This window comes from Musa acuminata, chromosome BXJ3-7 (genome assembly GCF_036884655.1).
Source record: "Musa acuminata AAA Group cultivar baxijiao chromosome BXJ3-7, Cavendish_Baxijiao_AAA, whole genome shotgun sequence".
In the NCBI taxonomy this organism is placed as follows: Eukaryota; Viridiplantae; Streptophyta; class Magnoliopsida; order Zingiberales; family Musaceae; genus Musa; species Musa acuminata.
This window is the reverse complement of record NC_088355.1, coordinates 515,058-533,623: the sequence shown is the minus strand read 5'-3', so window position 1 is coordinate 533,623 and position 18,566 is coordinate 515,058. Positions and strand designations below refer to the sequence as shown.

The following is an 18,566-nucleotide window of genomic DNA, read 5'->3' as shown; positions in this document are numbered from 1 at the left end:
TTTTTTTTTTTAATCGTCAACATTCTTATTTTCTTTTCCATCATTTTTGTTTGGATATATATGTGAATGAATAAATATAAATGAATGATTATGATTATTTATATATCGAGAATAAGTAGGAGATTGTCAGGATGAACATGTCCCCACATGAGTGAGTGAAGGATGCTTCTTCATCTGCTATTAGAATTGTGATATGGGTTCTCTCCATCTGCTGTCAGAAGAAATAATTTTAATATTTTATAAATATTAAAATTATAAATTTTTTGAAGATTCTTATCAACATGTATGGTTGTTGATATATTTTTATCTTATATTTATTTTTAAAATAATATTATAGTTCTTAATAAATTTAAAGTTTAACTTGAAAAGATTTTTTAATCAGTTATGATCCTATCAAAAAGATATAATCTTTTTTCGAGTAAAAAATATTTATTATTATAAAGATAAAGATTTAAATTTAAAAATAAAAAATAAAAATATTATATAAGATATGAATATTAAAATAATATTTTTTATATAAATATGAGGTGTGATAATTAAGACTTTTTCTTTAAAAAAAAGGAAAAAAAAAATCATGAACGAAACAAGAAAGAAAGGAAAATTCATTTTTTTCATGTATCATGCAAGAAGAAAAAAAAGTGCTATAACCCAAGTCACAAATGGCGAGCAAAAATTGTGGCTGATGGAGACTGCAGCAGGCTAGTGGCAATCGTTATCATTTGGTAAGAAACAGATTTAGGAGGCTGCAATCCTAAATCTGTTCAATTTGGAAGAAGAAAAATATGGATTGATCGCATTTTAACAGACAACTGACATTAAGATAAGTGGACAATATAGTCAACGCAATATATGCAAAAAGAATTAACTGCACATTTCAATATCTCATGAAGACATCCTAAAGTTTCCCAATATGGAAAATGAGTTACTGTGTAGTTAATATGCATGTCCTCTAAATTTAGAGGACAAGTAAAGAACCAGAAAAGGTTGAGAAAAACTAATACAAAGACTTGAAAAAAAAAAAAGAGAGAGGAAAAGAAAATCTGCATGCCTCACAGGACAAAATAATCCTGGTTTCAGTATGTACTGGTCATGCAATCAGATGTTCCACCACTATAAGAGCATCATTTGTTCCAAAACAGGGTAATACACCCTCCAGAGTACTTTGAAGAAGCACCTTCAATATGAGAAATACTGATTACTATCCTGAAAAATAGTTAGAATCTTCCATGTTGCAGAAGTAACTCAAACAGGCCAATGAGAAGTATGTCCCATTTTGATTGCGTTGCTAAGGTAACTGAATTCTTGATTTAATCAGTGGTTGCTAATATCTTGAGTGAATTATGAGTCATCACGTTGTCTTCAGATATTGTTTATGCCATCCAGTTTTCGTGTCGTTATTGAGGCTCCAAGATATGACAGCTCCTTATGAAGTCATTGGTATAGTTTACATGCCTCGTCCAAAATGGCTGGAGGTGCTTATATCCAATCTCTAGCCATGGTTTGCACTGTCCATTGTAGTGAATTACAGCAGCCTTCCTCACACTATCTGTGTTTGTCATCTCCTGATAGCCCAAACCTAACATATGCCATGATGAGTCTATAGGATGCACATAACCTCTGAATGCTATCAGGGCTGGTGGCAGTGTTCCAAGCTTCCACAGTGTCACACTGGATTTTAGATTCTGCCGAAAAAAAAAAAAGGAGATAAAAGTTAGCAGCGATGCCCGATAAAACAGTAACTTTTATGCCATTGACACATCTAGAAAGCCTTTACTTATGAAAATAATCAGTTTAAGCATTTGATCATTTATATACTGCAGGTCAGAAGGGAAAATACGAATTGGGTATCGCCAATACTAACAAAGAGCAATCAAGCATTCAAAAATTGTATCGGACGATAAATACACTAGAGGTGATAGGTTTAAGATGGACCAAGAGTTCATGGGCAATCATGGAACACCTCAAGTAGTTCCATCATATGGCATATTGATAACCTGCTTTTTTTTTTACTTGTACTGATCCTAGCTGGCCAACACAGAATTTTTATGGAAAGTAGCAGCTAAGGCAGGCCCCAAACCTATCCCAGTTATAAAAATTAAAATCAAAACCTGCATTAGGATTGAGTCAACAGTCAAATGTTTTGGCAATTCCTAGTGGGGGATAAATCAAATATAATTTTGCATAACATCTTTGTTCATCCTTCATAATAATAATATCTCTGGGTTTACATCAATAACTTAGCATATCCACTATACCATGATTTGACCTTGTATTGGATTTGTACAAGTCCATTATGTGCCGGTGTATTGTAGTGACCGGTGTGGATCCTGTATGTGCCAGAATACTGTAAGGACTCGTACGAGTCCAGTACATACTGATACACACAGTATGCCAGCATATATTATAGAATTTTTTAAGACTTGAGTATACATGGTATCGGGAGTGAGTTCATATTGTCGAGCCGATAGGTCATCAGACCGGCACAATCAAGTGGTACATAACAGAACCATGCACCATACAGTCATTAACTAATTGAAGGAAGGGGCAGATAGTACATAGAGAACAACATATATAAATGTAGGCCTGCAACCTACAGCATGGTAGAGAAAGCGTAGTGCTCAACCAAAGTTGGAAGAGAACTGAAGGACATATGATATTTTGTACAAGTTCCCATAAATTTCTTTACAACTGTAAGAAGTTTGATAAACAAGTGTCACCTTACTATAGGCTCATTATATCAACCTACATATAACTAGTCATGATGTCACATTAAATTGTGATCGACTATATGAATCTTCTCCCCCCATTGAGCCCTATTTGGGGCCAATGTACTAAAACTAAGAGCATATTTTTTAAAAAAATTAAGGGGCCTTTTTAACATCTCTCATGATCTCCGCACATATCACTAATCTTAATTGATTCATCTTGTCTAACTAGGACTTCCATATATCCGTCTTGGTCATGTCTATATCATTTAAAATATTTTTTCTTATTTTCTTTTGGAGCTACACCCAATTGTTCATAAATGTGAATTTCCTATATATTTTTTCCTTTCTGATAATCCATCTCAATCTCCACATCCCAATAATACTAACTTTTTTATACATGTTGTTTCTTAACTGTCTAATATTCCAACTAAAGCATGGCGGACCATATAACTGTCAATAACTCCTTATGTTTATATCAACATGTTACTAGGATCATTTGTCTTCACTTACCATAAAATGCTTTCTTGCAAAATTAGCACCAACCATATGTACCAAGATAACCAAATTTAATCGACATTCTATGAAGGATAACAAGAATAATCCTAATGTTAATTAAACTAAATTTATAGACTTGTTTGGTGAGCAACATGGAGTAAAATTCAATGAGATATGAAAAGATAAAGAATCTTAATGTTCCTTTGTATAAGGAAAGTAAGACAGATGAAGACAAACGATGAGATGGCAATGGAGTTCAAATACTACCTCCATCACCCATAAAAGGTATGTCTCTCTGATGTTCGTCTTCCTCCAAGCATTCAAATCAAAAATATTCATCCCATATGCCCATGCACATTCATCAGGATCCAATTTATCAGCTATGAGGGGATGAGAGAAGTTGAAATACGTCCTGAAGCTCTTAGCCATCACCCACGTATCTTCACCTTTACAAGTTTCTACAGCACCATTTACTTTTCCAGAAAGATCAATCAGCCATAGTGGTGACAAGTCACGTTGAACAACGACATCATCATCCAGAAACACCACCTTGTTTAGGTTTGGAAATATCTGTTTAAAAGGTTAGAAAGAGCATATTATTAACATTTTTCATGAAATCGCTTTAAGTTTTGAACTGTAGAAAAGCTTTCTTTTTTCCTTTACTACAACATTGGTTCTCCAGAATCATTGGTTCAACCGTAAAAAATATATCAAAGTAAAAGGATCTCAGAAACATAGACTAATTTACCTCGGGCAGATATATGCGCAAATGGTTGAGCAGAGATATATATTTTGGACTCCTTGCCTGCAGTTTAGAAGCGAAGACCCTTGGATTTTCACTAACATTGGTTCCCACGATATGATTTCCATGATAGTGATTTCTAACACCATGGTAATTTGCAATAGCTTTAAGAACAGGTATAGTTTCTCTCCTTAACCAGTGAAACTGGTGAACACCTTTCACCTCAATTATAGCAGGGGAAAGAGGATTCAAGGCAAACCATGCATGCATACCCGGATAGGTTTTCTTGTCAGTTATGACATGGAAAACAACCCTTCCAGGATTCATTGAAGATCTTACGACCGAGGTGACCACAACAGAGGCTGCAAGAATGTTATCAGTGGCTAGAACAAAATGGTGACAAGAGTTATCAGAGAGCAAAGATAGCAACTCTGGCGCTGGCAACTGTTTACGTGCTCGGGAATTGGATGAATACTCATCAGTCAAGCGTAATGTGAGACAATGTATGCCTTTTGGAATAGAAGTTGCTACAAAATGTTTGTGCAGTTGTTCTGCTAGTCTTGATCTTTTAACTTCTTTGTCCATATTTTCAATCTGCAAAGGACATACAAATCAGAATTAGAAAACCACCCAAAATAAGTTCCTAATGATTGGTTCGGAGAAGGACTAGCATTTTTATCTACAAAATAAAAATAGATGAAAATGACCACATTTATGTGAAAATAAAAAGAAAATAATACCTGATCAGATAAAAATATTATTTAGTCAGATGAAAAGAAAAGTCTTTATTAGGATTTCTAAATCTAATAACTCAATTAATGAAAGAAACTTTGAACTTTTTCTGGCTCTGAGAATTGCAATATTTTCTAAACTAAATCTAAAAAAAACATCACTTTTATTATGGATATGCTAAAGAATATTAAATGCAGTCACATGGATGTTAAAGGCATGCCAGTTCAGTCTTGACAGGAATATCAATTATATGTAAACAGTTGACATGGATATACACAGGACTTCTCCATCCCATATCTGCTCGTTTTCAAACCCAATCCACTAAGGCCCTACAGAGGATTCACCTAACTCTCACATTGTTGGTGCCTGTGACAAATGCAGACACCATGTAACTTTTCTTATGAACAGACAACATCTAACTCGAAGAAGGACATGAAGGTAGATCTGGTAGTTTTTAGTTGTGCTGGATTAGACAATAAATTCTAAAATAAGAATCACATAAGTATCTTCAAAGATCATGGACTTATGCAATGATCATGTAAGTTTCAACATTGTGTTGGATGATAGCAGTAAATTGATGATAATATTCAGTATTATATATCAAGTCAGTTGACACTTGTAAAATGCAAATGCATTTTTTACGTACTCTTATCTATTCTTGTACATTTCATGTATGTTTATATAGGTAGGGTAGGGTTGATCTAGTAGTTCATGAGGAGAATTAATGCAAAGATCATCTAAACATATATTATTGATGGACATCTCAAAGGTAAAAACTAGTAGAGACTGTCTGCCCATAACAAAAACATTGCTAATATTCCATTCAATGACTTGAAAGAAAATAAACACACAGAGAAACAGTTTATTCAGAATATAGAATATACGAAAAATTCATTCTTGAAATATGAAAAAAAGACTATTTCGTTTAAATTTGTACCTTAAACATAGAAACATTTTATGAATACCAATATGGGAATATAATATGAAAAATCATCCAAAGAATCCATGCTTGAAGGTCCATTACAAAATAGGTATTGAGGAGGTATCTCATACTAAATAAAGATAAACAAGGAAGAGATTCACAAGGGCTAATGAGAACTCCAACATCTAAAGAAGAAACAAAAGACAAAAATATAAAATCTTCAAAAGAAGAAAAATGAAACAAAGAATAGTTCTGATAATCCTGCAAAGAATGACAAGCAGTATAACTTTCCTCTGGATAATCTCATAAAAATTACATTAATATGATGAATCTAAAAGCACAAAAGTTCAATGGCCAATTAATCCAGCAAGATTAGATTTGCTGAACATCTTTAGTTTTGTTCTGGGAAGGAATGTAACAAACAAAGGAATAATGAATAGCATACCATCGCTTTTAGTCTTATGGCAAATTTCTTGGCATCATACTCTTTATCTTTCATGTCAGACAGAAACTCACTGAAAGATTCTGGAAATTTCTCACTGTCTGGAATTTCCAGAGAGTTTACTTGTTCAAGTATCTTGTACAATTCTTTAACAAGCTTCTGTAAATGCATTCATGTGATTCTAAGTAAGACATCGTCTTCACGAAAGAGATAATTATCCATGAATCATCAACTCAAATCGCAAAGAATAGAAAACACTACCGTGGAATCATCACCACTCCAACCAAGAAAACTCGGACCTAGCCGCCTCCTCAAACAATCTGAAACAAACAAAATATTACCAACAAAATTGATGTATATTTGTCAAAGCTATAAGCGTTGCATTCAAATTATGTTCTTCAGCAACAAAAAATTAGAATCAGAAAAGTGGAACTAATTAGGTGCTTGGTATAATCTTCTTAAATTTTTGTGTCCATTCACTATATGGACATGTTTGTGGCATATCTTCAAGGAAACCCAGCTGAAGTAAAGCAGTAGAGATGTTGCAAGTAGCAGGTTAAAGATAAATCCATAGCAAACAGGTGGAGACAACAGCTAATTGCAAAACATAGAAATCCAAATATCAATACAAGTAATTATGATAGGAGAACGAAACAAGATGCTCCAATGCAAACATTGTCAGATTGCTTAAGAGCACGATTAACATCATTTGTGAATATTGTCTGAATTTCAAATGAAGTATGGTAACCAACTTCATGGCAAAATCCAGGCGGCTGAAAGAAAAAAAAAAAGGATGAGGAAATGCTGGTAAGCACTGCAGAATTTAGATAAGGAAAAACATATATATATGAAACACAGATTTAAAATCTGATAAGATGCCACATATGATGAAGGATAATGCTGAACAAACAAAATATCCAAGCAAGCCTTACTTCTAACAAAGTTAACAGAGTTTCCGTGTGGAATTTCCTTTAAAGTGACAGTTGAGGAAAGATCAATGCAAAAAGTAATATCTCAAACAAACAGCAGCACGCATAAGTTTGATAACTAAGACAGCAAGGTAGATGTTTAAATGAAAATTAATTCGACTAAAGGATCGTTGAAAAAGTGAAAAAGAAAAGAAAAGAAAACCATGCATATGCACAACTGCTAAACTAGTATAAAAATCAATTCGCAAGATCCTAGAAAGTAAAAACACCTATAACAATCAATTGTGTTCTGGTAAAAGGATAAGCAATTCCCATCAAAATTCGACTAAAGGATCGTTGAAAAGATTTAATCAGGTCAAGTATAAAAAGAGCCTAAAATTGACAATGTAATAAACCTAATGTTCAACCTAAGAAACTATATCACGAAGCAACACCACCACTAGACCTATACTGAATCCTGGATATGGAGTGAGGTATCGGAATTACTAACTTGTCAATCAGAGGGAAAGGTGGGAAAATATATATGTCAGCGTAACAACAGGCAATAAAATTTCAAGATTGACCAAAACGGATCAAAGGGGCAACAATCACCAATAATCAGATTAGCAATCAGCAAGTATAATATAGAATCATGTGAATGACGTGTTTTCAGTATTCCAAATGCAAATCATCCAATCTTGCGGCGTCAGATCCTTTAGCGCCGGCGTAACCAATCCAAGATATCGAAATGCAACCAATTCAAGACCCACGAGAAGGGGTTTCCGAAACCTACCCGAGGAAGAGCAATCGTTGACGCCCTCGAGAGTGTCGACGGCGGTAAGGATGAAGACAAACGGCAAGAGGAAGGCCAGGGCGAGGACGGTGCAAAAGATGGTCCGGTTGGAGAAGTAACGCGCGGCAGCTTTCACCTTCATCAAGTCGAGGAACCATTGCTGCTCAATACCTTGATGCCTCTCGTGCCAAGAGAGAACCTAACCTGCATCGTCGTCGTAGCCGACGCCGCCGCGCCAGCTGCCTCCGTCCACGTGGCAGCGCCGGCGACACCAGATTCCGACGCCTCTAAGCAAAAGAACGCGCTACCAAATCGCCGAGGGATTCAGAGGCGGAGATCGCGCTACCGGCAGCTACAAGATTTGATCGTTGGAGCTGTTCATGATCTGGCATTGGGTTTCGGATCGGAATCAGGACGAGAAGAGAAGAATCGGTGCTCGTTCTTGGCTTTGGTGTCCAAGAAATATTGCACCGAGATCTTTGGTGTCCAAGAAATGGAGAGAGAGAGAGAGAGAGAGAGAGAGGTGAGGGGAAGGAATTGGAGCGTCTCGTAACAAATTCCAATTTCTGTTCCTTGGATATATATATATATATATATATATATATATATATAATTTTCCCTCTTATTTTAATATTATTCAAAAAAAGATAAATTTCATTCAAAAAAAAGATAAATTTTAATATTATTCAAAAAAAGATAAACTCAAAACATAAAACAAGCTTTGGAAGGATCGCAGCAACACTTGGCTTCTAGTCGGAGGGCTTCCATGGGAGGTCAAACATGCACTGAGAGATCGCATTTCTAATTCTCCAATGGGGTCCATGCCATGCAGGATCTACTTAGAATAGAATTTAAAGATCATTATCATCTGTAGTTGCACTCCATGTCCATCGAACATGAATGCAGCTTTAGCTCTGGCACTACTAGCTCATGCAAATCCCATCGTCACTGTAATGGAAGACGGTAGCGAGACAAGCTGTAATGTGAAATTATATTTGACTCTAATCCCAATTTTCTCATGTTCTTGTTTTTTCTTCTGTTTGACTCTTTCGTTGGAAGTTATAACTTTGTTGTTGTTGGTATAGTATCTCAAAAATAATATGTATGAAAACAAAAAAGTATTGTTTGTTGAGATTTTCTCCATTGTGATATTAAAACAACCAAGGCAGGAAGAAGAAGAAGAAGAAGACCATATGCTCTTCAAGAAGCATAACAAGAATCTTGGGAAGAGAGACCAAGAGAGGGTGAAGTGGTGGAGCAAGAACACTTCATGCCACCTCTTAACTTGTACGATAAGATCCAAGTGACACATTTGCAGTATGCTCAAATGACACATTGCTTCTTCTCAGAAAAAATCAGTGAATTTTATTTAGCTCACCCAATGAGAAGGTCATCATTATTTTATTTTTTTGCTTTTTGCAATTTAGTAGGTGGATGCTTTGTTACATCCCCAACAGGACAATGAACTCTGTCTGCATATCTTCTTATCCCACAAGTGTGTGACAACCTTCCACAGAAAATGGCACTTTGTTCTGTGATTATCAACTTAAATTCAACGATTGACCTTATAACTGATGGTTATGAGCAAGCAAAGCATACAAGATCATCTAATACAACCTACATATCAGTTTAATTCTGATATTACTGATGTAGTGCTGCAAATTAATTTATCTACAACAACATGTAACACAAGTTACAAGTTAATTTAGGTATGCCTACATTAAATTAATTTAGCATCATGGTGACCAGGGAAAAGCATACCCTACTAAGGTGATGTTCAATGTCTGCAGCAGTTCGATGAGTCCTAGTAATCCGCTTGCCTTGTTGATGCAAGATATAACAAGAGTTTTTGAAGCATCTTCTCTAATTTCTTCAGCAACTCTTAGACAGACAGCCATTTAGTTTATTTGTGGTCTCCTCAGCCTTGTACACAGCATAATGTTCCGATTCATGAACTGATTGGTTCTCAATGCCACCTGAATCACGAAAGTCATACTTGTATCTGTCTTTTGCATCTGAGAATCCCCAGGATGGTGCAGAAGCTGTCCCTATTCCTTGATCTTCATTATCGCCAAATTGATGGTTCTTAAATTTTGACTTGTTGACCGCAAAGATTTAGTGGGCTTGCTGTTTAGGTCAAGTTCCGAGTCAGAAACAGAATCCAAAGGGTTATATCCAGAAAGTCCAGGCTTCACATGATGTTGCCTATTGCCTGGTAAAGGAGTCCTAGTGCTCACCTTCAAAAGGAATCAGTGATCGAGTGAAGAAGACAGAGATATCAACAGAAGCAGTATTAAAAACTGGACAACATGACCTTGAACTAGGGGAAAAAAATACAAGTATAAATGATTCATCAATATTTTTTTTTGTTGAACTATGAGCACAAGTACAAGAAGCATGCCATAAAACTAATGATAGCAAACGAATAGGAAGTAAATCATAAAACAAATGGTAATGAAAAAGAACTTGAACTCTATCATATAAGATATGACAATAAACCTAAAGTAATGCGCTGAGGCTCCTTCTAACGCAAGATTTGGGAAGGGTCAATCTACATAGTCTTACCTTTACAAGTAAGAAGTATGACTTTGTTGAATCACGAATTCTGATAATGAAATCAATTGATGAGTTTATTGGTCTAAATATGTTTTTGAGATGAGTGACGGAGGAAATACTTCAATCATAAACTTGGAACATCGAAGGGCCAACTATCGAGCCAAAGGATTGATCAATGTGTCGGAGATCGGACTTCATGCTATAGGCTTAGGTATCGTGTCGTAAGCATCGGATATTGCATCGAAAGATTAGATGTTGTGAAAAAGTCGGCATATCGATAGAATGGGCGATGTGCCGGAGGTTCGGACAAAGTGCTGAAAGATCGGATAACATACCAAAAGAGAGTACAACGTGCCAAAAGCTTCGTAAATGTGCAGGATATATGATTGATTTGTTAAAGTCTTGATTGAGATCATTTTGGGTCAATTTGAGTTGGTATTAGATCGAAACAAGGCCAACTTGTCGAGAAAGCCATTGAGCCTATTAGAAAGCCAAACTTATTGTTATTCACTTTACTCGTAATCCTTACTTGCACTCAATATTTGGATAATCGTGTTTCGATACGATCAAGCTTTAAAGTTGGTTAAAAATTTCTATAGCACTAATTCGGAGACACAAACGAATCGGCCAACGAAAGAAACAACAAAATGTGTAGCCCATTTCCAAAAGTTACCTTTCCGTAACCTGTTGGAGAACTAAAGCTATCGAAGAGGTAACACTACACTAAATCATGTAAATCACTTGCATACCTAAAAAGTAAGCTCACAAGATAACATTATTAGAACCAGAATTCCAAGAAAATACTTGAAAATTCTCAAGACTATCAACTACACAAAAAGCCAGAGGGGGGGGGGGGGGGGAGGACAGTTGAATGAAAAAGAAAAAAAAAAAAGAGGACTTTTTTGAGCAAAAAAGAAACCGAGAACAGAGACAATAGCAAACAAGAACATCAAAGAGAGGAACCCTAAGACAAATCATATAGCTTACAGCAAAACTAAAACAAATCACTCCTAGACCGCAAAACCCAAGAAAATACCTAAAACGCTTCAAACTATCACTTCGACAAGTAAACAAGGGGAAGAAATACCCGACCCAAAAATTCAAAAAAGAGACTTTTTTTTTTTTTGTGAAAGACAAACCGATAACAGCAGGAGAAGCAAACAAGAAGAGGAACGTACCTTGGAGATCAAACCCGTGTGCGATCGCAAGAATCAGCAGCAACGACTGTAAATAAAATCAAGCGAGAGGTTAAGAAAAGATCAGACTTTGCTCCGCGAGACGACGATCGCGGGAAAGAAAGAGCGCCGCTAGCGAGAAAGCGGAGCATTTCTACTTCTTGATTTGGTGACGGGATCCGTACACTGTTTTTAGATCGGACGGCCAAGAATGATTCCATCTCGGTGGATCTCAGGTTGGAGTTATTATTAGGGCGAATTCGCAGGAAAAACTTCTCTTTTGGGATTTTTCTTTTTTAAAGGCGCCCCTGAATCCCTAAAGCTCGTTTTTTTTCTTTTTCTTTTCTAATACAAGAAGTATCTTAAGCCATTTATTTTGCACGCTCGAGAGCCAGTTTACTCAACCGAAGTGTAAGTCTCGGACCAATGATGCGGCTCGTAGGTTCGTGAGAAATTATCCATTTTGGACGATGAACGTACTCATATGATTTTATCTTTTTTCGAAGCATGTGAGCTTCAAAAAATACCTCTACGGATAAGAGAGACTATGCGGAGTTATGAGCCCTTCGTTCCCATACTCCTCGATCAATGTTAGACTAAATAGCCTTATAATTTAGTATTATTGAAAATATTATGATTCTGTGTAAACACATTTAAACATAATATTTTTATAAATTTTATTATTGAAAATATTGTAACACAATGTAAAATATTCATATTATATTATAAAACATAATATTTTTATAAAATTTATTATTTACAAAGAGTAATTTAAAAATATTCATATTTTTTTAATTGAGACAGTAAACAGTGATCTCCCATTATTATCGGGCAAAATTAGGTACGAGTCCTTTCTAAGTCAATAGTTTCGTGGGGAATAGTATTGCAAATATTGCTACTCCTCGATCCGAGGAAGAGATCCGTACCACTGTATTAAGATTGGACTGATTCCGTGTGGTGGATATGATCCGAGGTTGGAGTTCCTATTAGACAAAATTGCGTGTGAATTCTTCCAAGCCAATTATTTTCGTATTTATTCTTGAAACCAAAAACTTAATTTTTGTTATCATGATAAAAAATATTAGAAATTGTTATCATTTTATTTATTAAAATTCAAAGTATGTATAGTTAGACGTGATCAATGAGTTCTCTAGATAGATATTATTTATAAGAGGGTCATGTACATGATATATATTTTATTAATATTTGTAAATTAAAATGGGTTATTTCCAAATACATATCATTATTGATATCATAATTGACCTTAAAAATTTTGCTAAAAAGAATTCGATATTTTAATGATATCGCATTCTACAAAATTATATGTTGAAAAAATATTTATGTAACCAACCTTAAATGATTATGATTATGATTATTATTATTATCATTTAAAATAATCGGATGTAGTTCTTCTCCTGTGATGAAGTGGGTCGATAAACTTTAATTGAACTTACTTGAGACGAGATGATGAAGACATGGAAAGGGATGGACTGAGTGCGAGGTGTTTCATCAAGTTTCAGGATTAAATTTTAATTTTAATTACTTCTCATGAAATCTGATCTTTAGAAAGAGTGTTGATGGCCTCAGATGATTGGCTGACTGATATATCATGTCGGCATGACTGTGAGGGTGGAGAGTAGAACCCTATAACATGGTTCCATTCCATCACACTGGGTGATGAAAGAGAGACTCTTGTTCGGATGAATGCTGTATATATCAATCATGTCAGCATTTATGCAGTACCAAGCCACAGAAAGGTTGATTGAGTGACAACAACCCGAATGAGAAAAATTACCTTGTAAGTTCCATAAACTCCTAGCGGTGTAATAGCACCGGAACTGATACGTCAAACCCTAATGAGAAAAGGGTTTATACTCGATAAGCTCAGTAATCTTGACAGGGGATTCTAAGCTTATCCTTTTAGTCGCCCAAATCAATCAGACAATGTTCTGTCGTAGACACTGTTGCATCATCGACAGCACTAAATATAGTGCTTACCTGTGGTACGAGTAAAGAACATGAGAACACGGCATGTACTGTTTCTTTTCTTTTCCTTTTTCCTCTTCTTCTTTGTTGTCACATAATTAATTGTAACATATTGATGTCCTCCTCTTAGTCTATCCTTAGCATTCTCTTTCTAGGCCATGGTGGTGCTGCAGCGGCAAATAAAAAGGAAATGGAAGAAAGCAGAATGAGTAACACGATTTTGTGGCCTCACTATCATCTCAAGACTGGTGCATGTGATGCGAAAGCATTGTAACATAAAGAATAAGAATGCATTTCTATTGAATTTTAGATGGTCTTCTTCTTCTTCTTCTTCTTCGGCTTTAACAGATAAAATATCTCTTCGTCTTTTTTTTATTTTTATGATATCAGAATTAAATCGGAGAGACCTGAATCAGGCTAACAGTGCATCACGCTGTGTAGGGTTTCCAAACGGCTCCTGATGTTGCTTTCAGACAAGATTGCGGGATATCTTCCAGAGCAAGGCAGCATCACCACTAAATGAAATGGCCAGAGAGAAAGCAGTCGCTCCACGGGTAATGGCGACAGTGTAGGAGCTTATTGCTGGAGTATTAGTGCCGTCACTGAAGTCATCATATGCGAACCTTATTAATGATACTCCAGACGGAAAAGAGCCCGCTCTCGTATATACTAATACGTGTACCGTTTGGAACATCTGAGCAGGTCAATCATCAATGGAGGTGATGCACTGTCGAGGGGCTCCAATGAGTTCCATCCGAAAGGAACGTGCTTTAATGCGATCCAAGTTAGGTTTCGAAAGATTCGAGCTGTGGCCCCACGATATCTCCTCCACTGTCCCCTTCACGGCAACAAATCGATGATAAGATCGCTACAAATCCCACCAAATCCTCGACTAACCAAAGAGGAGAAGATATCTTCCTTCCAATGAAGATATCCAAAGAAACTGTGCTCGACAGTATTAAACTCGCCTTACTTGTTATCAGAAAGAAGAAGGAATACTCGATGATATGTTGGAATTTTGTGAACATTTCACGATGCTGCACTACTGGGAGGTGACACAATGCTATTTGTTCCTCAGAAAAACATCCATTTGTCCAAGTAAAACACTTGATAAAATGCTCAAGGATTTCTTAGGTTGTGATCCTGAGATTTTTGCATGGCTTACATGTTCCCTTCCCACATCATGCCACGCATAAATTGCTAAAAGGTCTTTCTTCAAATATGTGGTGCACACGAAGGAGACAAGCTGATAAGAAGATCGCATCAACCAGTTGTCGAGAAATCTACAGGGCATACCCATCCAACAAAGACTTCTTTTTTGTCTTGACCAAGTCCACCTTAGCCGAAGGTGTATACATACGTACTTAGATTACCTTGTAGTCATCAAATTATAATGTAGTCATCAAATAGAGCACGGATAGAACGAAAGAATCATTACTCGTATAAAAGATTAGTATGAATTTTTGTGTTGTTAGGATATCTTTAGACACATCTCACTTACCTTTCCCTTCTTTCACCCCAAACATACATATACGGTGCAGAATGAAGCCTCCACATCAACACCATTTATTCCGTAATCAATCGCCATCCGCATGGTAATAATAGTTCATTTAATGAAACCCTCTTCGCTTAAAGGTTTTGGAGCAACGACAATGTGATAGGCGAGCAAACCGGGAGTGAAGTATATGGTACTACACAGTCAAACTCATGTCACAGTGGGATTTCAAGATGGTGAGTCTCAAATAATAAATAGTTCATGGTGCACCACAGTGCTGCTACTACTGCCTGGGATCCTCGAACTATCCTGGAGTTTTTACGATGATGAGTCTCGAATAAATTAATTTTATTCATGGTTAAAAATTAATTTTGTAAATGATTCAACACCATCATCATGTCAATTAGGTCCTCCTGTCACATCTACATTAGCATCTACTTGATGTAACTTCGAGCACTCAATTCTCTCGACACGTGAGATTAGGTTAATCATATATATAATAATAATCGTAATTCTTAAATTTTTAATAGATATTTTTTTTTGATCGACCAACTATTCCACATAATTATCCTATTATTTTCTTACTTAATTCTAACTATTATTTTCTTACTTACTTAATTTTAATAGAATTTTATATAAAATTTCACCGAACTATCTTATCCTTTACCCGAAAGCTTGTGACAAGATCAAGTCCTGAACTGGTGTTGGCTCCAACCATAATTTGTATCATATATATATATATATATATATATATATATATAGTGATTCTTCTTCCCGGGTTACAGTAAACTTCTAGGTACCTAATGTTGGGCCCGCGCGGACCCACGTGAGGCCACTATTCCAAGACCCATGACGAAGCGGGTAGTTCTGACGGGTCGGCGTCGACGTGACAGCCAAGAAAAAAAAGTAAACTGTGTCGAGAGAGATGGCTTTGGCGGTAGAGAAGCTTCCGAAAAGTACACCCCAAAAGCCTCAACGCGTCTTAAAAAGATCAAAATAACGTAATAAGGAAGACGAGCGTCCTCTTACTAGTTTGGCGGTGGGAGGGGGAGGGGAGGAGAGAGAGAAAGAGAGAGGCTGAAACACTTACCTTAACCCTACGGCAACCCTGAGGCGGCGCCAGCCGATCGGAACGCATGGAAGAACAGGAGGAGGGCCTCCCGCCGCTATCCGACGCGTCCTCCAGCTGGAAATCCTCGGCCGACGGCGCCTCCATCTCGATCGCCTCCCTCCGCGACCTCTGCGTCGGGGAGGGCCTCGACTGGGGCCTGCCCGGCGGGATCGGGGACGGAGTCCCGCCGGCGTTCGATCTGCCGTCATGGGTGACGGAGGAGCCGAGATCCAGCGACGCAGCCACGGCACTGGCGGCGTCGAGCTCGAGCGACGAGCGTCCCGGCGGGAAGCCCGCCGAGAAAGCGTGAGTCGCTCCGTTTCATAACCGAACCCCCCGTCTCTCTCTCTCTCTCTCTCTCTCTCTTCTCCGAATGGCAGACTCGTGATTATGTCGCACTCAGAGGGGAGCGAATTCAAGCGGCGGAAGGAATCGAAGGCGATCGGAATTCGCCTCCTTTTCGCTTTTCAGGGTTCGTTTCAGACGAAGAAAAGTAGAGACGTGTGACGGTGAGGGGCAACCGCGTAAATAAAGTAAAGTGTCGGGGGCATGGTTGGGATCGCAGCGAAGCCGCCATGGCGGCGGGAATTCCGTGTTTTATTACTTAATATTTCGAAGATTACGCGATTTTCTTTTTTATAATAATAAATAATTTCTTTCCGAAGTAATTAATTTATAGAATAATAAGCATTTTTTGGGTTATGAAGTCAATTTTAGTGACGTGTGAGCGGGGAAGACCGATGATGAGAAAAGCCAATTAATTTTTATCTTCGTTTTCTTTATCTACTGTATCTGTTTAGACTTGCGTCAAACGTCAACTCATCTCGGCTGGCTGTAGGAACACAAGTGCCGAAAGGGTGCAAAAGGGGACTCGTCAACCGAGGTTTGCATTCATGACCAAGTCTGAAGTGGATCACCTGGAAGATGGCTATCGGTGGAGAAAGTACGGACAGAAAGTCGTCAAGAACAGCCCATTTCCGAGGTCAGTCGACGTCCTCCTACTGCAGAAGCTCATCATCATATGTTCCTCGTTGCATGGTGTTCTTTTGCTCCGGTCGTAAACTTTGACTAGTTGTTGTTTTCAGAAGTAAAAGCAATTCAATATTATTTATTCCTTCTGCTGAAGTAGCTGTCACAGCTGAAGCAATTTCATGTTATCATTCGATCGCACAAGTTAGGAAGTCCCAAATGCTTTTCTCTTTCTTCTAAAGTCGTTCGATCGTGTTGGAGTACACAGTCAAAGATTGCTGGATGAATATGTGCGATGATGAAAACATCACAACCGATCTCACGACTGGCCGTCGCTCATGCAGGAGCTACTACCGGTGCACACACAGCAAGTGCAATGTAAAGAAGAGAGTCGAGCGCTGTTCGCAAGATCCCAGCATCGTCATCACCACCTACGAAGGCCAACACTGTCACCACACCGTCTCCGCCTCCCCTCGCACCGACGCGTCGCCATCTCAACAGCTTGCCTCATCGGCACCGCAGATTTGTCTGCCGGCGATGCAGTTGCATCGGAACCCTCCCGTGCTTCCTGTCATCCGTCCAGGCCAAGTAATCGGTCCACGGTACGAGGAGCGAACGTCGATGGCGATGGAGAGAACCTCGCCGGCTCCCACGGACGAAGGCCTGCTGGATGACGTCGTGCCATCTGGAATGAGAAGGAGATGACGAAAGTAATCTGGTATCGAAACTTTAAACTTGCTTATGGTATACATGTTTATGTTCTGCTACAACACATCACCGATAGTATCCTCATTATTCTACATAAATCTAAAGCAGCGAATCCATGATGAAAGATGCATGAGTTTAGGACATTTTACTCGATCTACATGAAATCTTATTCACTATGTGTAGATTCTTTAATGTCACAAGCTGATCACCTTTTCTATCTATCTATGTTCGTCCTCATAAGTTTGCTTCTCTTCGTGGCAACGATCTTTCTTGCAGGTTCCTCGGAAGAAATCGAAGCATGGAAATATATATATTCATCTACGTGGCTCCTCTTTCGGTTATTAGACTTACTTGATGCTTGGCAGGTTTTAGGTGTTGCCATCCGGGCTCTGCTCCTTCCCTCTCCTAATCATTTGTAGCTCTTCTCATTTAATTTCTAGATCTCCTTCTGTTGTTGTAAGAGTTCATGTCGGAGAAAAAGAGAACTCATAGCTATTCATGGGAAGAACGAGATCTCAACCTCTTTGTTTCCTACCTCGTTCGTCTCCGGTCCTGCGGCACCTGAGAAGAGAAAGAAGGTAAACAACCGCGTTCTGAATGATGACGGCGACTTCTCTTGTCTTGTCTCATCGGTTTCTTTCCTTTCTCCTCTCTCTCATAGGCGTTTTGAACTTGACCTAAAGGTCAGATAAAAGTGAGAGAGAGAGAGAGAGAGAGAGAAAAGAATACGCTGGCTTCCTCGGGAACAGGAACTGTCCTTCGTGGAAGAGTTGTACGTCAGAACCAATTTGCATGGCATGCACGTCATGTGCCCTTTTGAAGAG

At 37.8% G+C, this 18,566-nt stretch overlaps 1 protein-coding gene, 1 long non-coding RNA gene and 1 pseudogene across 2 annotated transcripts; 1 reads left to right on the top strand and 2 right to left on the bottom strand.

The window, feature by feature from the left end:
- Window positions 1-1,247: 1,247 nt before the first annotated feature.
- LOC135643126 (probable galacturonosyltransferase 13) lies at window positions 1,248-8,097 on the bottom strand (annotated as a pseudogene).
- A 1,191-nt stretch (window positions 8,098-9,288) lies between these two features.
- Window positions 9,289-11,663, bottom strand: LOC135642023 (uncharacterized). Its single transcript, XR_010497854.1, has 2 exons — window positions 11,477-11,663; window positions 9,289-9,979 (listed from the first exon to the last, which is right to left on the bottom strand). It is a non-coding gene; the product is annotated as an uncharacterized LOC135642023 (long non-coding RNA).
- Window positions 11,664-15,962: 4,299 nt separating this feature from the next.
- LOC103991000 (probable WRKY transcription factor 57) lies at window positions 15,963-18,276 on the top strand. Its single transcript, XM_009410336.3, has 4 exons — window positions 15,963-16,371; window positions 16,904-17,047; window positions 17,379-17,752; window positions 18,019-18,276. The coding sequence occupies exons 1-3, from the start codon at window positions 16,091-16,093 to the stop codon at window positions 17,737-17,739; spliced, it is 786 nt and encodes a 261-aa protein (XP_009408611.2). The 5' UTR covers window positions 15,963-16,090; the 3' UTR covers window positions 17,740-17,752; window positions 18,019-18,276.
- The last annotated feature ends 290 nt before the right edge of the window (window positions 18,277-18,566 follow it).

Excerpts from the sequence above, each read along its gene's own strand:
- LOC103991000 (XM_009410336.3), top strand. The coding sequence starts at position 16,091 with ATGGAAGAACAGGAGGAGGGCCTCCCGCCGCTATCCGACGCGTCCTCC. Across the intron at positions 16,372-16,903 it reads GGGAAGCCCGCCGAGAAAGC|GAACACAAGTGCCGAAAGGG; the intron begins GTGAGTCGCTCC and ends GGCTGGCTGTAG. Across the intron at positions 17,048-17,378 it reads AAGAACAGCCCATTTCCGAG|GAGCTACTACCGGTGCACAC; the intron begins GTCAGTCGACGT and ends TCGCTCATGCAG.